The following is a 21,373-nucleotide window of genomic DNA, read 5'->3' on the forward strand; positions in this document are numbered from 1 at the left end:
CTCATTAAGCTTAGTCCAAGAGGAAAAGAAAAATAATGAAACTGGAACACTTTTCCTTAGCATTGAAAGTGTTATGCTGTATGACTATTAAATTCTTTTCATGCTAGGTCTTCTCAGTGAAAGAAGTTGTTCATACTAGCTATATTCCATGAAATACCAAAAATACTCCTATAACAAGCTCCAAAAGCTCACCGAAGACCAAGGCAGCAATAAGCTTGGGGAGGGGGATTAATAAATAAAAAATCACCTTGCTTGATACGAACTGTGCATCAATACATACATTTTCAATTCATTTCAGAACAAGCCCAAAGACCATCAATAAGAAAATCTTCAACTCTAATTTACTTTTCTTAGGAACTCAGGTCTCTGCACCCCGCCTTTGATGTATTTTTTAACTATGTAAGGATGGTTACGTTATTTTTTGAGTATGACTGATTTCCCACAATGTGCAAAAAAGTGATATCACCATGATAAGGTGTGTCTCAAAAGCATATAAATTTCGTATGCCATTAATGTGTCATACCACAGGGGCATATTTTGTTAATGCTATGTCAGATATTACAGTACATTCACTTAGCTCTGCAGACTTGAACCACACTCACCTAACGAGACAGGCAAGTTTGGCTTATACAATACGTAAACAAGCCTCAGAGCAAACATGCAGTAGAACAAGTTGAAACATTGGTTACGTTAGTTAAACCTCATTACACCTGAGTAGCCTCTTCATTTCCAGTTATTCCCATTGAGAACACTGCAGGTTAGCAAGATCAGAAGAATAAGGAGTCATCACCTTCTCCATCCACCCGGTCCAGGAGCACCTTGCACAGAGAGATGCAGAACAATTGCGAGAGTGCACAGACAGCTCTGGACCATTTGCAGATTACTTTCACATCTACATGCAGACAGCTCTATCCTTTTCCCCCAAACATAGTCACTGCAAAACTCAAACATACAGGCTGACCAGGTTGCCCAGAGAAGTTGTGGATGCCCCATCCCTGGAAGTGTTCAAGGCCAGGCTGGATGGGGCTTTGAGCAACCCGGTCTAGTGGGAGGTGTCCCTGCCCAGGGCAAGTGGGCTAGAACTAGATGATCTTTAAGGTCGCTTTCAATCCAAACCATTTGATGATTCTATGAGAAGTTTTAACTCCAGCAGCAGCAGCCTTTGGTGCTTTGAACTACATCGGCAGATGCAGGACCCCAGTGAGGCGGCTCATGCAACTATGTCCTACTGAACAGCACCAGGCTTGGATTACACTATGGCATTTGGAATACACAGATTCCCTCCTGTGCAAAGTATTTCTATTTTGTTACACATAATTTTTAGAGCATTTTTAAAGACCTGTGAAAACACAAAGCAGCAGCCCTAGTGGTCTTATCGCCACCGTAAAGGCATCTTTGATCTCCAAATCACTTCAGACTTGCCTGACACAGGCAGTCTGGAGGGTGGGAGGCGAGTATCTGACAGAAGTATCTGACAGACATTCCCAAAAGGATGGCTTGGAAGTCCAGGGAAGACCAGACTGATGCTGTAAGAAGCATTCAAAGACTCCAAAGCTTTTTACCCCCCTTCAGATGAGGGAATCCACATGGTGAATTCTGCTGGCTTCAGGTTTTTGGGTGTGTTTTTTTTGTTGTTTTTGTTTGTTTTGTTTGGGTTTGTTGTTTCATTTGTTTTTATATTTATTTTATTATTAGAGTAGTGAGATCATCAAATGAAAGAAAACTTGGCTTTATAGTTAAAATTGCATTCTTTCCAGGGTCGGCTTTCATATTTGTGTTTGCTTTTGTATCTCAATGGAATTCAAATCATGTTCGCTATTTGGGGCTTTGCTGAAGGATGACCACAAAGAAACTTTACAGCTGATACAGAAGACAGCAGCTTATCTTGGCAGAGCTCCTAACAGAGCACAGATAATTCCCATGCTTTCCAGTCTGTATTCTGTCAATTGTTTCTACGCCCAAAGTCAAGCCATTTTGGCCTTAATGGATCGCCACATAGGCAAAGTCCTAGCTACAGAAGAATCTCTCACTCTACCCACATTAGACTAAAGAAGAACAACCATGTTTAAAGCATGCTACATGCTTTCTAAGCAAAGAGAGAGATGGGACAGCTTTTCAGCCTGAACTCTGCTGAAAACATCATCCACAGTTCCTTCCCAGAGTAATGTACCATCATAAGAGCAAAAAAATGGGGGAAATAGTTATTTTGATTATTTTGCTCTATAAGGCGTTCATGTCCATTCAGCATGGGGGGGGGATTATAATTATAATTTTTAAACATGAGAAATAATAACATGTCAAAAAATAACATGCCCAGAATAACAAGTATATTCAATGTTAACATTCTCCTTGTCCAAAAGCAAACCTTACCTTTCTAGACATAGGAGCATTTCACAAAACATAGGAGCATTTCACAAAAATACACAAGTGAATAGAATAGCCTACAAATCCTTTGTACAAATAATAGAAGAAATTAGCCTTAATTAAGAACTGAATGAAAAATAAAATACTCAAGTTCTAATAGGTCAGAAAAGAGTTTAATCAGTTCCCAAACTTAGCACAGCATTTAAAAAACAAAGAGATAAATCTGTTAGAGCAGACAGGAAAAATAATGAGATATAAGTCTCTATAGAGATGCAGTGCAGTTATGAAAGGCTTTAAATACAACCTCAAGTAGTCCAAATTTCATGAATTTATGAAGAAAATAGTTGTTGCATTTAGAGATCTACAATATGGTTAGCAAGCCTCACAAAAAAACACAACACCAGCTATAGTTGGTTCTGTCTGGAAAAAGTCTACATGCCCACCCAATGGCAAAGGTGGGCTGTGTCATCTACGTGTTCCTGGAATAGGCAACTCTAGTGGTCAAGAGACTTAATTGTTAGGAAAATGTGGGCATATTTTAAAGGAGTAGGGAATGTGAACTGCAAAGGCAACTTCCAAGAAAACAGAAGATATACTTCATTTGGTAGTGAAACATTAATGATAGTAGTACACAGAAGACAAGTCAGAGGCGAAGAGGCAGCGTTTAGGAGCAGAGAGATTGAACCATGTGCCGTTGATATAAAGCTCACATAAAATGAACATGGGAAGTCATCCATGGACAGGTCAACGGCAAGAAAGAGCAAAGACGAAGAGATACAAGGTAACACAGAAGCTGCAGATCCCCAAGGGAAAGTGAGACCAAAAGGACAGGACAGGACAGGGAAAAAAAATAATAAAAAAAAATAATAAGACTACTGCCTTTCAGTGGAGCCATGAATCAGGTTACCAGAGTAGCAACGTATAGTGTCACAAGGCTAAATACAAGAACTCAAGCAAGGAGTTATTGATTGTTTCTAAAGTGAATAAAGATGAAAGGGGAAAAAAAGATAAAGAATGAATGAACTATTGACACAAGAATCAGCTTGGAAAAGGTCACCTGTAGGCCTGTGCAGACATCTGTAAAAGTCATGAGGAAAGACTGAACCAGGCAGAAGCCAAGGCTTCCCAAACAGGGAGATGTACCAGTAGATAGTTTCTGGGAAGGCTCTTGGCTCTGAATTTTGCTCCCGCCTCCCCCTTACAGATGACCTCCTGGGCATATTGCAAGGCTGATTTATTTACCCAGGGTTTTGCCTGAAGGATACAGGGATGGGTGTGAAGATTTTCCTACTAGAAAGGCAGAGAGATATCTTTTGGTGGCATGTCATTCATTTCTAAGCTGTTTAAATTGTTTTAATTACTACATACACACCAAGAAGCTATGGCAGAAGCTGAAAAATACACATTGTGATTTATTGTATTTAGAATATATCCTTATTTGGACACTGAGGTAAGTTTTACCATACTCAATGGAAGTTCAACAGGTTTTTTTTCAAATAATTTCATTAAAAAATACTTAATTCTTAATCCAGAACTGTTATAAAATGAAGAGGACTCTCTCATTTTTTCTTTTACGTTAAGATAATACATGACTAACAGAGCTAGAGTTCAAGCAATACGTCCTTGTTGTCACTTATAATAATTACTCGAAACAGAGTTCCTGAATTATGCTATTGAAACCTTGAAGATTGGTTGGGTTCTGCCTAATCTTCACAATATGCCCTTGGGTGAGCCTGTGAAATTACCCTTGTAAATCAAAAGCTACAATCCTGTAATCGCATCTGCATCTGGGGACCTTTTTCCACAGATAAATAAGTAGTTGCTGGAGTGCTACTGGGGAGTAACTGCAGTTTTGAGAAACTATTACTTTCTTACAATAGGTCTCTTTTTACCTATGTAGCCACTAGTTTAGGGATTTGTTAAAAAAAGTTAAAAAAAAAATAAATTAATCAGTGTGAGAGGCTGCACTTCTTCATGAAAAGCCAAGATTAACACATTGAGTCAACAACTTCTATTTTGAAATAGTTTAATTCTCTAAGGAGATGACTGCTTTCCCCAAATGATGCAGACATGTCTGCTGTTGTCTGGGCCAATTCAGAGGCTTGTTATTCACTACTGGGTTGATTTCAAAATCAGACTACCCCTTCAGAAAGTTGCAGAGACTATGACATCACATTTATGATAATTTCTTGCACAATTACAGTGGCTACATCCCTGGATTTTATTTCGTGGGAAAGCACATTTCCACTACAGTCTCAACCATTTTCTTGGCTTACACTTGCTCACAGAGTTATAAGTTTTGGTATAAAGCTTAGTGTGATTTTTTTCACAACACTATAAAGGTGTTTTATAGAAACTTCAGGCTGTGTAGTTCAATTGCCTGGAGAAATATTTGCACTTTAAATTGAGACTTACTGGAATTTCACAAGCAACTCACAGAAGCACTGCTTAACTATTTGCTAAAAAATCACACAACTCTCCACCAAATTTGACTTTAATACTACTTATGTCTTTTTAAGAAGACAAGAAGCCCAACATCCTTTGAGGTGTCAAGATTGTCATCTCCTTGGATGAACAGCAGTAATGCAATCACTGAAATTCAATGCAAGAGTATAATTTAATAACCTCAAGTTCAAATGAAAAGATTTGCACATCAATGTGATATTTATTGACTAGAACTGATAAAATACTACTGTGGAACATTACAAGAGAACTTAAAGTAATGCAAATGATTTAAAAATTGGGTTTCATTATACTTTGGTCAGTGTTATCTTCATTCTAACCAGAAACACTTTGTATTACAAGCTTAAATTAAAAGGCAATAGTAGACAGGTCCTGTAATGCTATAATTACAGGACCCAACCCTTACATTTTTGCTTCTGATTCAGCAAAACTTTCACCATACAGTGTACAAAGGACACAAAAGTATTTTCTGTGTTATTTAACATGGCATTTATTTGAATATGTAGTATTTAGTTTCAAGAATTCCAAAATGCATGTAACAAACAAAGTTAAAATATATTCATATACTTGTTTCCACATTCAGTTCCCACGTGGTAGAGTGTTCTTAAGAAACAGGTTGCCATCATTTTAGACTAGAAGATATTATAAACAGGATATGTCTTCCATCACACCTCTTTCTTCCCGATTCCCTAGCATCGTTCATGACGCAAACTGCACTCTCAAGAAAATGACTTTCACACTGCAAATACAGAAAACTCATTTCAACCCCAACCAGAGGAATCGGTAACTCCTCCCACTATTGCAGAAAGAAAAGTAAATTCTTTCATTACACGTAGGCAAACAGTGCAAGTAGGCGATGAAGACAGAAAGGGTATCCAACTCATTCACAACTTCTAAGACAAGGCACCAGGTCCAAAATCTCTCAAATTTATCTTTGTGAGGAACTCCATCCTTTCCTCTACTGATGAGAGCAAATGGCACAAGGGAAAACCCCGTGCCCCTGCGCGCATGCAACCTCAGCCAGGAGAAACTGGAACGCGAGGCATTCCTATGGCATGTAACAGCAGGGTTCTTTTGTTTCAACTGTATTTTATGAAACTGGTATTAAACTAGGCTACGGTAATATTCTGTTGCTTTGTTTTATTGGCACAACCTGCCAATTTTTTATTTTTTTTTTTAAATCATCTGCATGGAGAATATGCTTCCCAGGCTGTATACAACACAGTCAGCAATCAAAGTAAGTTGTAAGTGTTGAAAAGAAGGCACACGCGCTCTCTCTCTTTTACAAGAAAGCACGATTAAGAATTCAGTATAACATTCAGGGTGTTCTTACCTTATCTAGTCTGTCCTAAATATATTTGTCTTATTCTCACCTTCTTCCCATCTTAGTAGGAGGAATCAGAGAGGGAAGTGAGGATGCACAGATGGATGGGAAGGTATAAAGTTGCAAAAACAAGGACTGGATCTTTCCTCCTCCCTCCATTTACCAAGTCCATTTAACAGTTCCACATGCAGTTGCAGTGTAGGAGCTGGAGCATTCAGCACACTGTGAGGCTGGTCTATCAGGATTCAAGATGAGTTTTCCCCATAAAGGACAGAAACCAGCGAAGAGAGAGTGCAAGTGCATCGGGAGAGGTGGCGAGTCCCCATGGGTGTTAGCTGGGTCTTCTATGCATCCTTGTGAAGTCACAGTCAATTCAAAAATAAAAATAAAATGAAGGATTTTTCAAAGCTTAGAAATCAGAGTAATAATGGGAAAAGTGAGGATGACACACTCGTAGTTTGCCGCTTTTACAAATATGCCCCAAGAGGCCCAGCAGGCTGATGGAAGCAGACCACGCATCCCAAATGGCCCTGTGTTATCTGCTTGCCTTGCAGTGAAAGAATCCAAAAAATGAGCAGAACTCTAGCACTAGACAGTGCCCATCACAAGCAACTGGTTAAATGCAGACAGCGTGTATCTCAGCAGCATAGGCACATGCAAGGCATGAGAGAGAGAAGAGGCAACACTAACAGCAGCAAGACTTGAGGCAACCTAGTTGCTACTGTTATTAACTTCAGAAGCTCGTTACCCGCTGTTTATACTCTGTTTTTAATCATCTGCTACCATTCACCTGCTTGTCCTGATCAGCCGAGCGGCTACATCAGTTTAGAAGATTGGAAAGACAAGGAAATCAGTTGGCCACAGAAGCGCGCAGTAAGCAGCTTATCCGACCTGTACATGAGTGAATTGGCTTCCCAAGCACATTGCCAGAGGGACCCCCCAACCTCCATAAACACAATTTCAACGCTTGGAAAGGTGCCAGGAGTAAAACATTTGTTTACTGCAGGCAGGAAGGTCTACCTATGATTCAGACATTAGGAAGTGACAGGAAGGACTAAATTATGCAATTTAAAAGTAGGAAAATAAACAGAAGATAGTTGCATTGAGAGGAAGGAGGAGGAGGGAAGGACATGAGAGACAGAAGGTTTGGATCTTCTCTCTCACTTGTGCAGGGCTGAAGCGATCATCACAGCAGAAGGCCCCCGTAGGATTTCTTCACCTTTTAACCCTCATCCTAGAGCCCCTGGCCAGGGACTTTCCTCCTTAGCACTGAGTAAGAAACATCTGTCCAGCTCAGTCTCCCAGTTGGAAAGGACAGATCACGGTCTTCCTTATTTTCTTTAAGCAGACAGAGATTTCAGAGAGGAGAACTCCATCTGCCCTCCCTTTAATCAACAGCTACCAGAAGCAAAAGATCCAAGGCAGACAAAAAGAAGGGTCATTTTACAGCCAGCTAAGGGAGGCAGGAACATACTTCAGATCTGTCGGATGCTGGTTGCAGAGATTGATAGGAAAACCTCTTCCCGTAAGCAGAAAACAGGAGAAGCACCCCGATGGGAATAGCGCTGCCTTCCCAGCAGTTGTTGGAAGCAATCGAGCATCTCAGCAGTGTTGCTTATGACTTTGCACCTCCCCTCCACAGTTTGTTAGACCAACCAGCAGTACGTATCTAGCGAAAGTTTTAAGTTTGTTAAATTGCAGCAACAGTCTGCATAATTAATGTGCCCATTCCAAGGCTAAAACAGCAAACGAGAAGATTTGAGCCACAGTCAGTTATGGCTGCACTGTAAGAAAACACCAGAGAACACTATCAAATTTATGTAATGATGATGGTGCCTCCCTTATATAATCAGTAAAGATCTTCCTGCCACTCTCTTTATAAATCAGACAATAAATTCCTGCACTGTGTTTTGTTTGTGGTTTTTTGTTGTTTTTTTTTTTCCCCCTGGAGCTGCAGAGATTCACAGATAAACAGAGCCATCAGGTCAAGGAAAAATGCAAAGGAGTGTGAATTAACTTAGCACTGAAGTACACACCATAGCAGAAAACTCTGTAGTTACGTGTCCTGGGACAAAATTATCCTGGGGTGATGAGGGTATATTGAGCTTGCATGGCAAAGTTTTGGTAGCAGGGGGCCACAGGGGTGGGTTCCGTGAGAAGCTGCTAGAAACTTCCCCTGTGTCTGATAGAGCCAATGCCAGCTGGCTCCAAGGTGGACCCACCACTGGCCAAGGCTGAGCCCATCGGTGATGGTGGTAGCACTTATTTAAGAAGGGGAAAAAACTACTGCAAAAGCACCAGTGGAGAGAGGAGTGAGATCTGAGAGCAACAACTCTGTGGACACCAAGGTCAGTGAAGAAGGAGGGGGAGGAGGTGCTCCAGGCGCTGGAGCAGAGCTTCCCCTGCAGCCCGTGGTGAAGAACCTGGTGAGGCAGGTTGTCCCTCTGCTGCCCATGGAGATTAATGGTGGAGCAGATACCCACCTGCAGCCCATGGAGGACCCTGCACCACAGCAGGTGGATGCCCAAAGGAGGCTGTGACCTCATGGGAAGGCTCCTGGCAGGACCTAAAGTCCCACAGAGAGAGAAGCCCACACAGGAGCAGGTTTGCTGACAGGACTTGTGACCCCAAGAGGGACCCACGCTGGAGCAGTCTGCTCCTGAAGGACAGCACCTTGTGGAAAGGGCCCACGCTGGAGCAGTTCATGAAGAACTGCAGCCTGTGGGAAGGACTCATGTTGGAGAAGTTTGCGGAGGACTGTCTCCGGTGGGAGGCACCCCATGCTAGAGCAGGGGAAGAGTGTGAGGAGTGCTCCCCCTGAGGAGGAAGGAGCGGCAGAGACGACGTGTGATGAACTGAACACAGCACGCATTCCCTGTCCCCCTGCACTGCTCAGGGAGAGGAGGTAGAGAAAGTCAGGAGTAAAGTTTAGCCTGGGAAAAAGGGAGAAGTTGGGGGGGGGGGGGCGGGCAGCAGAGGTGTTCTTAAGATTTGATTTTGTTTCTCATTATCCTACTCCAATTTGCTTGGTAATAAATTAAATTAGTTTTTCCCCAAGTGGAGTTTGTTTTGCCCGTGATGGTAATAGCTGAGTGATCTCCCCATCCTTATCTTGACTCATGAGCCTTTCATTATATTTCCTCTCCCCCTGTCCAGCTGAGGAGGGGGAGGGATAGAGCAGCTTTGGAGGGCACCTGGCATCCAGCCAGGGTCAACCCACCACACAGGGTTAAGTTTCCCAATTTACACTAATGAGTCATTTGAATGCTACTCTTCACTTTTTATCTTGACCCTCTGCCCCTTTTCTCCTTTCCTCTCCCCAAAACTCAAGAAAGGGAAAAACAGGTTTTATCTTAGTAATGACTGACTCCTGAGTGCATATAAGCATGTTCTGTCTGCCGATGGACCTTTCGTAGTGAAGAGTAACTTACATTATTTTCATAGTGCTGACAAGCTTATGTAATTTAACCTCATTTGTGCACACAGACAACTGTATTAGAGAGGTCATAACTAAGAGCGTGACATGACCTCAGCTTTGAGCTTTAAGGGCATTATTTCACACTGAGTAAGAAGTCAGTAGACTGCAAAACTTATCCACATAGCATGAAGGAAATAATCTCAGCAGTAATTACGCAGAAACAGTAAATGGGAATGCATTGGGACATGCAAGATCCAGGAAGATACACTTATTTTTATACTTTATATCCAATCTTGCACTTCTTAAAGTTATCTCCCTTAGCAACAGGATTTTGTAAACAAAAAGTTTATCTAATGATAAACTGACAAATGAGAGCATCACACAGTATAACACGTAATTGAAAGAAAGAAACATTTCTTTAATGAAGAGCAACACTGAAGAACTCACGGAATTATATAACAAGTGATACATTCAAATGGGATGCACTTTTGTCAGTTTGTGGCTTAAATCTCAAGTCAAGTTCATATGGATCACTACTTTCTAGGAAAGCAGAATTGGCAGATGAAATCACACCCATACCCTACCTCTGACACCTCCAGCACCTCAACCACAATTAGGAAAAGACGGGATCACATAGATGAAACCAAAGGAACTGGTTACAACACGACATTTTAGAAGCCTCCTCTTGTCAGATCCCAGACCCCCAAGCGCTCACGCTTACAGCAGGAGGATTCTCTCCAAGCCCCCTGGAATCTCCTGCACGCCCAACATGGACACCACAGGGCAGAGCGCTCCACTGCCCCCTCTCTCCTGGGAAATGCCAGCCTCTGCTGTTTCAAATTGCACTCTATACCTTCCCCTCTCCCTTTGTGGTTTTTTTTTTTTGATTTTTTTTGTTGGTGTTTTTTTTTTTTTAAATTAAACCACGCACAGACAAATTGCCAATTCACCTCAAGCCTGTGCATTACTTTGACATTCTCTCCCTTAGTTGTTTCTTGATAAAAAGAACACAATACTAATCCTTACAGTAACCACTAGGAGCATCAGATAAATTATCCTCACCATCTCTTTCCTAATGTGGTCCTTACTTTTCAGTGTTTGCTGGGAAGGAGCAGACTTGCTGTCAGTATTTCACCATATTTTTAGGTACAACAAACATTTACATGCTTTTTTTTTTTTTAAATCATAACTGTTTGCTAGATTCTGTATATGAACTTTGGAGTTCATCAAGATTAACAATTGTTTACATGCTCTACACCAATTGGTTTCAAAAAGCAGTCCTTCCAAAATATCAATCCTCCCCTGCACCACCCCAAAACCAGGCACAGCTTCTCTAACACATCTGATCCTGCTTAAGAATCTACATGGAAACACAAACGTCAGAAAACTGTAAAAGAAACATGCATTAAGTGTGAATGGGAACATTTGTCTAGCACATTACGTGACTCAGTGCAGTTATTTTTCATACAAAGGGAAAATGTCAAACTGACACACTATTTTCAGAATTGCTTCTTTTTTTATAAAAGGGTATCATTCCATTTTGAAACTTAAAATCCATTTTTCATCTGATATCATGTGTGTATTTACCTTTTTAATAACTGTCCCAAACGGACTGTAATTCTTCTGCGTTGATTTCATCGAAGGTCTATTTGAAGGCAGGAGTATTAACTGTGTTTGAACAGCTTCCTGTATTCTTCTGCCATACCCCAAATCTAATCCTGTGAACTTCTACTGTCAGCAATAAACACCTAGAGAAGGTTTATTTTGTTTTTAAACCCCAAGCCCCAGACAACATAGAAAAATAAACCAAAGTCTCTCTCTCTTCATGTTGTTTTCCTTTTTTGTCCTTTTCTTTTGAGGCAAGAAATCCCCAAGAGCCCGGTGGTAGCCATAACCCCGGAGAATGGGAACGTGCTGGATGGCACCACTGAAACCCATCGCATTCCTCCTGGGGTGGAGACAGGCTTACCCCGGAGGAAGGTAGGCAGCAGATCTGCCATCACCCTGCCCCAAGGCTGGCTGCCCTGGGAAGTGGGTGGGGAACAAGATTTGGTTTGCGACAGCCACTATCTCCACCGCCACGAAGGGTTTCATCTGGCCTTGTTTTCACTTATAAAGCAGCAAGGCAACCCGCACATGACCAGCTAGCCGGCTGGAAAACAGGCAAAGAGACAAAGTTGCTTTCTATTCTGCTAGGCATGGTCATCCCGATACCCTGACGCCATCCCTGGCCTGGCCTGCGCACAGCCCCACATCAAGATTCCCCATCCGACATCCCCCATTACCTCCTTTTTAAAAGCAGAGAAGGCAAAGCTTCCTCCTGGCTTCCTAGAAATTCTCAGAAAAAAAAAGACCAAGCATGGCTCTTGAAGAACAACTTTTTGTTGGTTTGTTGTTGGGGTTTTTTTTCTGTGTTGTTTTTTTTTTTTTTTTAAATCATTCTGCCAATAAATTGCTGTAAAAAATAAGAACGAGCAAAACTTTTTCATTTAATTCAGTTCTTGATGTGGGGCCTAAACTCACCTGTCCAAAAGCAACAAGCTAGTACACTGACTTGGCACAGTCTCCCAGCAGACGTATCAACTCTTTTTCAAGGTATGTTTTTTACACATAGTTATTTGTATTATTATGTACAGATATTATGTATAATAATACACAGGCCATATGGACATAAATGCCTGACTTGTTTTAATTACATGTTGTGATACCACCCATTCCAAAAGAGACAACTATCATGCTGTCATTTACCCCAAATAACTGCCATTTACCTGAAAAAAAAAAAAAAAAAGGAAGAAGAATGTGTCACCGTAACCTCAGGGAGTTCTATCCCAAAGTTGTAATTTTGGTGCATAAAATGCAATTAAATATATTCCTTCTCCTCAGTTAAAAAAAAAAAAAAAACAACTAAAACGCAAAACACCAACAAAAAAGCCCCAAAACACCACCACCAAAATACCATGGTCGCAGAGTTCAACACTTAATTCAGGCTCTTTCATCTCAGGGAAAGGTACCTTATAAACATTTCCCTGCTGGATACTGCTAAGGAGACAGTCAGATACCACATAACGTAAGATTATTTTTCACAACTAAAAGCGGTATGGCATGTTCCAAAAAGCCTCAAAAGTTAATCACGAGAAACAAAACTTTTGTCAACAGCTGGTAGCAAGACCAAACACAAGCACAAAACCCAGACTACATAACCTTCTATTGGAAGCCAGTTTTCTTTTTAAAGAAAAAGCACAAAAATACAACCAGCATATTGCACTGAGCAATATTTACAAAGCTAACACTATTGGACAACTATGAACACTTTTCCTAAATTAAACAGGCCAAAGAATTCATAAAAGAGGAACCGCGACAGCCTAATCAAGAATTGATAAAGGGGGAATGGAGAATAAACATTACTTTAGTTTCGGTCTGGAGATGGCAGAATCCCCCCTACGCCCCCACAAAAAAAAAAAAAAACAAAACAAAAAAACCCACACAACAAAAAAACCAGATAGTACTGCCTTAGAAATACTTGTTTGTACATATGAGGAGCTGAACTCACACTGGCGTCCCTACAACAGCAGCAATTACACTGGACTAACAATATTCACCTGTACACAACACATACCTGCCTTGACAAGATTATCCCTTTCTGTCTGATCTTTCTGCCTGCCTTGCTCAAGTAATTTGCATGACATAAGGTCTGTCCCTCCTAATGAAATACCGCAATTAAATTGCAACAGTTGAAATTGCTTCTATTGGCAATAAAATGATTAGTCACTGGAGCACGGAAAATTTTAAGGTCATTTTGAAAAAGTCTCAAGAAGTCTGTCACTGCCACACAACAAAAGAAGCTGGGATGAAAAAAGTAAGGAGGGGTATCTTTGCTTTATGTTTATTTGCTCTACGTCAAAAGAAAACTTGCACCTCATCAGTTGTACTCCCCTTCTTGACTTAAGAAAATATTTCACCCGATATAGTTTGGTGACATCTATTTTTAGACTAGAAAAAGGTGTTAGCGAGACTAAATTAGTGTGAGATACCCAAGCCAGGGACATCTACAATACACAAAATTACTTTCTCCCTTAAAATTACTACATTTTTGCATCACTGATGTTCCTTTTACTTTTTGCCAAGACTTTTGTCAAAGCCATGGCCATATTTAATGGGAAATAAATGTGTCCTAAATACCCGTAAGAGATTACATTTTATTCTAATCATCTGATCCAAAAGTCATGTCAAAGAGAGTCAAAAAGTGCCTCAGAAGTGTCCAAACGATCGTTCCAAGATTTTTAAAACTTAAAGAGAGAGAAAAAAGACACTGGAAACAGTTTTATGTCTGTCACTTTCCTCTTTTTAAATAAGGCACTGTTGAACACCAAGAAAGATGAATGAAAATGGAAGGATTATCTCTCATTTCAAAAAGAGTGACCTGGTCAACCAAAGGCCTCCAGAACCGATGCTCATTTTGAAAGTCAAGGCCTGTACTTTTTTATTTTTTTAAGCTAATCTGTCCAATAAAAACATTCTTTTTTCAATATATCCAATTCGCGTTTATTTCATACAGCTGCTTTGGGCTTACGATTGACTAAGAGGCATGCAAAACAAGGTCATCTGCGTATAATTGGAAGTTAAATCCATGGTATTTCATTATTTCCTCTGGTTACTACGTATGCCGCTTATACTCAATGTTCAATGCTGCAAGACTTTGTGCGTATGTGGAGGAGCAGCTACTATGCAGCATCAAGAAAGTGGGAGACAGTTTTTCTACTTCCCCCCCCGCTCCCTGTTAGTTCTTCACTGAATTGTAATCCCCTGCAATTAGCTGCTCCAAATCTTATTAACACACCTACCAAGAGACAGCAGCAGAGCAAGAGGGTACCCAACTGAGAACGATCTTCAACATCACCAAAAGTCTGAATTACACTGTTTCCTCATCTCTCAGTTATTATTGTTGCAAATTAAGGGTTACTATTTAAGAGCTGTTAAGAGAAATTGTTCCCATCAAGAAACATCTATAGAGTAGCTGCCGTATTTCACATGTCCAGCAGTTCGCATGCACTTCAAAAGGAACGGGACAACTTCTGCTACTTGAGTCTCCAACTTTCCCATCTACACCAAGAAGCGAAGCGTTCAAACAGTCCAGGTACTGCCTGACCATCCAAGCTCAAAAACATTTAAATTAACAGTGCACATCAGTGTGGTATGCTACGTGAAAATTAGAATAATTAGCAGAAGAGACTTCTCTTAGTACATGTATATTAGACTTCTTAATCTGTTTTATGTGCTGTCACCTGCTCTTACCCTCTGAAACCATCCACTGGTAATTAATTCAAACACTGTAGGTCAGGCACTGACAGTGCTGTGGCTTTGGCAGCAATGTCAACACCAGCTGTTGATGTCCTGTCAAAGATGATAAATACTTGTACGATGAGTTCCATGCTCCTCGAGTGAGACCTGCACCCAAAGAGCAAGCTTAGGAGGTAGGTATACCCCCGAAGTCCTACCCGAGATCATTTCAGTATCTTCAGTCAGCACTCAAAACAACGCGACTTCCTTCCATAATCAACAAAAGCACTATGTTTAGTCATGCTTTGGAATTCATGGTTTAGGGTTTACTAACCCGTATTTAAAAATATCAAAAGTCAAAATACTGGTTCCTGCACGGTGCATAGCAGAAGGGAAGGGACAGACTTCCTAACAGAAGGAAAGGTTTCTGCAAGAACACTGATTCCCCCAAGGTCTTCAGCAGCTCCTGGAGGAGCACAAGCACAATCAGGCTCAGAATATTAAGATGTTACTCGATTACACAAATCTCTTGAGTTAATTTGACCCAGCTCTATTGGGACAGCACTGAATGATGTCAAACAAGCTCATCTTGGGTATTTTTTTTTTTCTGTAAACCAACTGGCTTCTTAAGTTTGCTCACTATGCTCATGCAAGATCACAAAAAAAGCTTTAATGCAAACAGGTGCCTTCCAGAAAAAAGGCTTTTGTCAGGCACTGCAGCTTTTACCAGATTACAGCTATTCTGCTGAATAAAACGTTTCTTAACACCTTTACATATCTTAGCATGTTTAAGTATTACTCAAGACAGAAGAGGCACCTAGGTGATCAGTGCCAAACAGCAACAGCCAAACAAAACCATAGTAAAATATTCCACTTCTGTTACTTTTGTACCTATATCGTCTTAGCCTATAGTTCAAACATCAATAACCAGCTTAATAGTCTGGCACTTTTCTAGTCACCGTCTACAACTGAGAACTTTAGAATAAGTAAGAGGATGCTATAAGTAGCCTCGTCCGAATTATATCACAGCCCCTTATGTCCTGAGGAGATCAAGCCTATTTCTCATTTTTAAACCCTTTGTTTTTAAATAATTAAATGCACTATCAATAGGAGTGGTCAAATAACCAAAGCATTTTTAGTAATAACTACATCAAAACGAAGGTTTCAAAATCACCTTATGAACTCCTGTAAGCACAGGGATGCCTATCAGACACAGACAAATCTGAAGCAACTTACCCCAAAAAGTGTTTTCTCTTTTCCCAATATAGTTTATGAGAGATGCTTTTGATGAAGTTCTACCTTTTATTAAATAAAGTGTATTTCACTATTAGCGGGACATGTTAAAATACTGAGAATTATTATATTGTATCAGTAGACTTTCTACAAACCAGTTCCAGAAACTGACCATCAATGCTGAAATCCTGATTTTAAGCGCATGCAGTTGTCATACTGAGCCCCATCCACCACCCAGACAAAAGTGTAGTAGCTCTAGGAGAGAATTTAGAAGACCGATTCCTATTCCCTCAAGCTTTCCTCCCTTGCTTTACCAAGGACAGCTGTGTTTAAATATCTGGTGGTTTCTTAGCATAATGGCAGCACAAAATCCTCTATGCTGCTACCACAAAGAATCAGCTATTTTAACTGGCACGTGCACAGCAGAACTGCAACGTAGCAGAAAACCACAAAGCCAAGGTTTACCATCACTTTTTAAAGGACAGATGGAGAGAAAGGGGCTTTCCAATTACATCTCAAAAATAAGGGGACCAGAGCAGAAAAAGTACAACACGGTTAAGGTGAGGGCGTAAACGTCTGCAAAGCTAAAGGCAACAGAATAAGTGAGGGAAGAAAATAATACAGAGGGCAGCAGAAGCTGTGAAATCCAGCAGTCCCCCATTCCCTGTGAACAAACAGGTTCTTTCATGTACTCGTGCTACCGCTGCACAGGCTGTAGAGACCTGTGCAGGGTTTAGCCCCAGCTCCTTTCCCCTTCTCCTCTACCAAATCCACACCCTCATCTCCGACCCACAGCTGACACCCGAAGTTACTTGTATTTTCCCCAGAGATCTGCTGCTGGAAATGACCAGTCTATTCCAGAAAACAAGCCGTTCTGAATACCAGCTCCGGGGAACCAACACCAGGTGCCAATGGTTATCAGAAAGTTACTTCCGTACCAAAAAAGCACAAACGAGACACGAAAACAGGAGTCCTTTTAAGGGGGGAAAAGACATCCATGGCATTAAGGTATATAGTCAAGGAAATCTGATTTTCACACCTGCAGGACAGGGTTGGGTGGGTTTTTTTTTTTCTTTTTTTTTTAGCCTCAAAATGATTGTAAGCTAGCTTTAATACCGTGTCCAACCATTTCAAACTAAAAATTGAAGTCCCTGTGAAACATATGTCTGTGTACTAGCTTCAAAGTGCTCCTTTCCACCCCTCCTAAAAACTGAAACCATATTTAACTGCAATTTCAGACTTTTTATCTCCCTTCCCAGATGGTAACCTGGATTTGCCCCAACACTTGCATGCAAAAGCTAATAGAGCGTGAAGTTACAATTTTCCATATATATATGTGAAAAGTATGCGTTGCAGAAAAGCAGTTTCCTATTGAAATCACTTTCCCATCTTTTCGTCTGGTGCAGCCTCTTGAAATATCACCGGTATAAAATAACGGCTTTAAAAAAAAAACACACAGCTCTTCTGTGCCTTTGTCTAAGCATAGAATTACAGAGAGCATAAGCCAACACTTCAATCAGTGCACTCAGCTAAAGTTCATCGTCTTAAGTACGTCAACTTTTTGTTTGCTTGAAGATGGCGATTGTGATGTCAAGGTCACTTTTAGGTCTTTGAAGTGAGCATGAACCTTTAGCCTACAACCGATCAGGCACCACAGACAAGCAGGAGGAATTTTATTATTCAGAGGTACTAAGGTACCTCCTTTAAACAGTACCTTTCTTTTATACAAGCAGAAAACAGTCTGAAACAACGTGCAAGACTTAAACTTATGACCTTACGGCCTACAGTGCATGCAGATGCTAAACCAGGTCATGCTCATAGAAGCTTGGCATACTATCACTCCAATACTCCGCCTCCTCAAAAAGCAGATCCCCCTTTCAAGGGAAAATTAAGGAATTACTTCTTTAGGATAGGGGTTGAGCAACGCTGTAGTCAGGGGTTTCCTCTCAAAGGTTCTGATCTTATTCCAGTATGGAAATGGAGCTATAAATACAGCAAAAGGCCAGTTACATGGAAAAAAGCTAGCATATTTAGGGACTGATTTATGGTATAGACTTATGAGGGCAAACTCTTGCTTACAACACTCTCCTCTAATGAGCAGCATAACTGTACATGATTTAGAGCCTGAGCGGGAAATTTATTCAAACTTTAAAACCATTAATACTGCTCTTAATTCCTACACACTGGTAAAGCAGCATTGTGTGAATATACACACATACGTGTAGGATCCATCAAAAATACTGCCCGTGTCCGATTCGGCAGGGAAGCACAGCCCTGCCATGACCCATCAGGATGCTATCTTTGCGAGTCTGATCCTGTGTCCTTTGCATGAACAGGATTTCTGCCATTGGGAACCAGGGAACAGGCTACCCCTAATATTATGTTTTCATTTCTAAAGAGTCTCATTTCACCAATTTCCTTGCATTTAAAAAAAATTGTCTGTAACGGCAACAGTTCTTCGAGAAGTGGTTGTTAATCACTAACAGATGAAAATAACATGGTGACATTAAGACCCACGTTCACAGATTCTCAAATGAATTGGAAGGTTTAGCTGCTTAAAAAAAGTAATAAATAAAAACCGAAACGCTGGTAACTATAAAGGCCATTTCTATTTAAATACCACCTAACCAGCTAAATGAAGGTTTTAGAAGAGAAAAGGAAAAAGAAGGAAGAAAAAAAAAAGAAAAAAAAAAAAGAAGAGGTGGCCCAACATTTTGTACCAATTATTACACAGATGCCGTGAGGCGTCCCAAGGGTGCCAAGGGGAGAGGGCTCGGCAGGGATGACTCCTGGCATCACCCCGTTCCTCCTACGTGACTCGACGGCGTCCCCGCCAGCCCCGGGAGCCCCGGCGCACGGCGGCACCGCTGTCACGAAATCTGCCCTCTCAGCAAACACGCTCCATTTTCCTGCGGACTCGGTGTCAGCTCCGCCGCAGCCTCTCGCCAACGTTATTTACTCCTGAGCAACAGCGGGCTCGACTTCAACTGAGAAAAAGGCTCTTTTCTCCCAACTCCCTGCTCCCACCCCCACCTTTTCCCCAATGTATGAGGGCTCCGGTCCCAAGGGCAAAGCGCCCCCCCCCCGCTCCCCTCCCCCGGCCGCACTGGGGAGGGCTCCCGGGGCATCCCCGGCTCCCGCCGCCTCCGGCCCGACAGCTCCGGCCGCTCTCCCGCCCGCAGACACTTTCGTCCCGCCGCACCGAGCCCGGTTACGGGCCGCCCCTCGCCCTCCCCTCCGATCCGGCCCCAGCACCGGGGCGGCGGCAAGTGTTTACGTTAAAAAAAAAAAAAAAAAAAAAAAAAAAAAAAACAACAAAAAAAACCATATATATATACACCGAGCCCGGATCCAAAGGGAAGACGGAAAAAACTCCGCCCCCCTCCCTCTCTCCCGACTCCCCTCAGAAAGGCGATAAAAGCAGGGCAGAAACATCTGACCGCTCGGTGCCCCTTTTGTAAGGGGGAAAAAGAAATAAAAGAAGGAGAAGAAGAAAGTGAAGAAAAAAAAAAAGGGAAAATAAAGGGCGGGGAAGCCCCGCGGGACGCACCGGGCAGCAGTCCCGGGAGGGCGGCTCGTCCGCCGGGCCCGGCCGGGAGGGACCGCGCAGGGAGGCCGGGCCGGGCCGGGCGGGAGCGGGGAGCCCCGGCGGGGGAGAAGCGGGGAAGGGAAAGGTTGAGGTGGGGGGGAACGGGGACCGCGGGTGGGAGCGGGCACTCACGTAGCGTTTCAACTTCTTCTCCGGTGGTGACTTTCGGAGCCAGCCCGAGCAGACCACCTCCCCGCCGCTCATGGCTGGGCCGCCTGCCCGCCGGGGCAGTCCTTCTCCTCCTCCTCCGGCAGCGGCGGCGCCCGGGCCGGGCCGAGGGAGCCCCGAGACGCGGCGGCAGCACCGCGCCCGCTCCGGCCTCCCGGGGCTGCGGGGCGAGGGCAGGGGCGGGACGGGGGGAGCGGTGTGTGTGTGCCTGTCTGTCTCTCACGCACAACAACCAGCCGGAGCGGGGCTGAGGCGGGAGGTTCTTTCCCCCCCCTCCCTCCTCCTCGCCGCCGCCGAGTCACACGAACATCGGGGAGAGACGACAGGGGCGGCCGCCGCCCCGCCGCAACTTCTCCGGCTCCGGCGTCCCAGGGCAGGATCCAGCCGCCGCCCCGCCTCGCTGGCACCGCCCCCCCCGCCGCCGCCGGGACCCTCCCGCCGGGGAAGGGCCGCGGGGGGCTCCCCTTCTCCTCCCCTTCCCTCCCCTCGCCCCGCCGCCGGGCCGAGCTCCGCGCCGGCCGCCGCTCCCCGGACTTGCTCCTTCCCCTTCCTCCTCCCCCCGGCGCCGGGAGGAGGCGATCGGCCAGCGCTTCACCTCCGGGCGGGGCGGGGGGCGGTGGCTGGGTCGGTCTAGCCCCGGGGCTGAGTCCTCTCCCTCCCAGCGAGGGTGGGAGGGGTTTACCCTGGTATTCACGGCGTCGTGTGTCCCCCTCCTCTCCCCTTCCCGCCTTTCCTCGCCCCCAGCCCACTTTTCTCCACAGCGCCGGACGCAGGCACCGCACCGCACCGCCCCGGGCGGAGGAGCCACGGCGCGGCGGCTCCCCCCAAAACTCCGCCGGAGCCTTTTCAAACAACAAGGGCCGGGAGGGAGAGAGGAGGGGAGGGGAGGGGAGGAGAAGGGACGGCGGCATCCCAGAGGGATCCTGGGAGCTGTAGTCGGCGGGCGGCGGGGACTGCGGCGGCGCGGCCGGCGGGGAGGGGACGGGCCCGGAAAGGGGGTGAGGGACCGACCCGCGCCCGCCGCCCCAAGCTCACCCCGGGCCGGGGGTGGTGGGGGGTGGGTTTGTTTTGGGTTCCGAAGGGCGGTGCTGGGAAGCGGGTGGCCGTTGGAATAGCAGCTAATTAGAAATCGCGGCTGAAATGGTGATTCCTCTGGACCCCCCCGCAGGATCGTTCAATGGGAGATGGGAGGAACAAAAAACAAGCCAAAAAGCCCTCTGAAAACTGCCTTAAAAACAAGTTGCCTACAGGAAACTGCTCTTAGCGAGTTTGAAACTGCCTTAGAAAAAAAAAAAAATAAAAAATATTAAAAAGTTGGGGTGTGAGCGCAGAAGGTCGAAACGCCGGTGCGGTCCTGCCCCGGGGCGGGGGGCGATGGCGCTTCCCCGGTAAGAAGCTGTAACGGGGTCCCGGCCGGCGACAAGCGGGACACGATCACCGGGGAGAGAAGCGTCGGAGGGATTTTAAATCACCCCTGGAGTAACCAGTGCCCACCCACTGCAGACACCCCCCCACTCCCTCCACACCGAACCCCTCC

General features: G+C 43.9%; 1 protein-coding gene across 6 annotated transcripts in view; it reads right to left on the minus strand.

Annotated features, from left to right (window-relative positions):
- The window catches only part of GAB1 (GRB2 associated binding protein 1), a 105,198-nt gene extending 84,543 nt beyond the window's left edge, over positions 1-20,655 (minus strand). For 2 of the 6 annotated variants that reach the window (XM_063335921.1, XM_063335915.1), the window contains exon 1: positions 19,801-20,651. In XM_063335921.1, the coding sequence (XP_063191991.1) occupies positions 19,801-19,872 (72 nt within the window). In that variant the 5' untranslated portion in view covers positions 19,873-20,651. Of the gene's footprint in view, positions 1-19,800 lie in introns of all 6 variants that reach the window. The other 4 variants (XM_063335916.1, XM_063335918.1, XM_063335917.1 and 1 more) reach the window with 4 other exon arrangements.
- Between the last annotated feature and the right edge of the window lie 718 nt (positions 20,656-21,373).

Source organism: Chroicocephalus ridibundus, chromosome 5 (assembly GCF_963924245.1).
Source record: "Chroicocephalus ridibundus chromosome 5, bChrRid1.1, whole genome shotgun sequence".
Classification (NCBI taxonomy): Eukaryota; Metazoa; Chordata; class Aves; order Charadriiformes; family Laridae; genus Chroicocephalus; species Chroicocephalus ridibundus.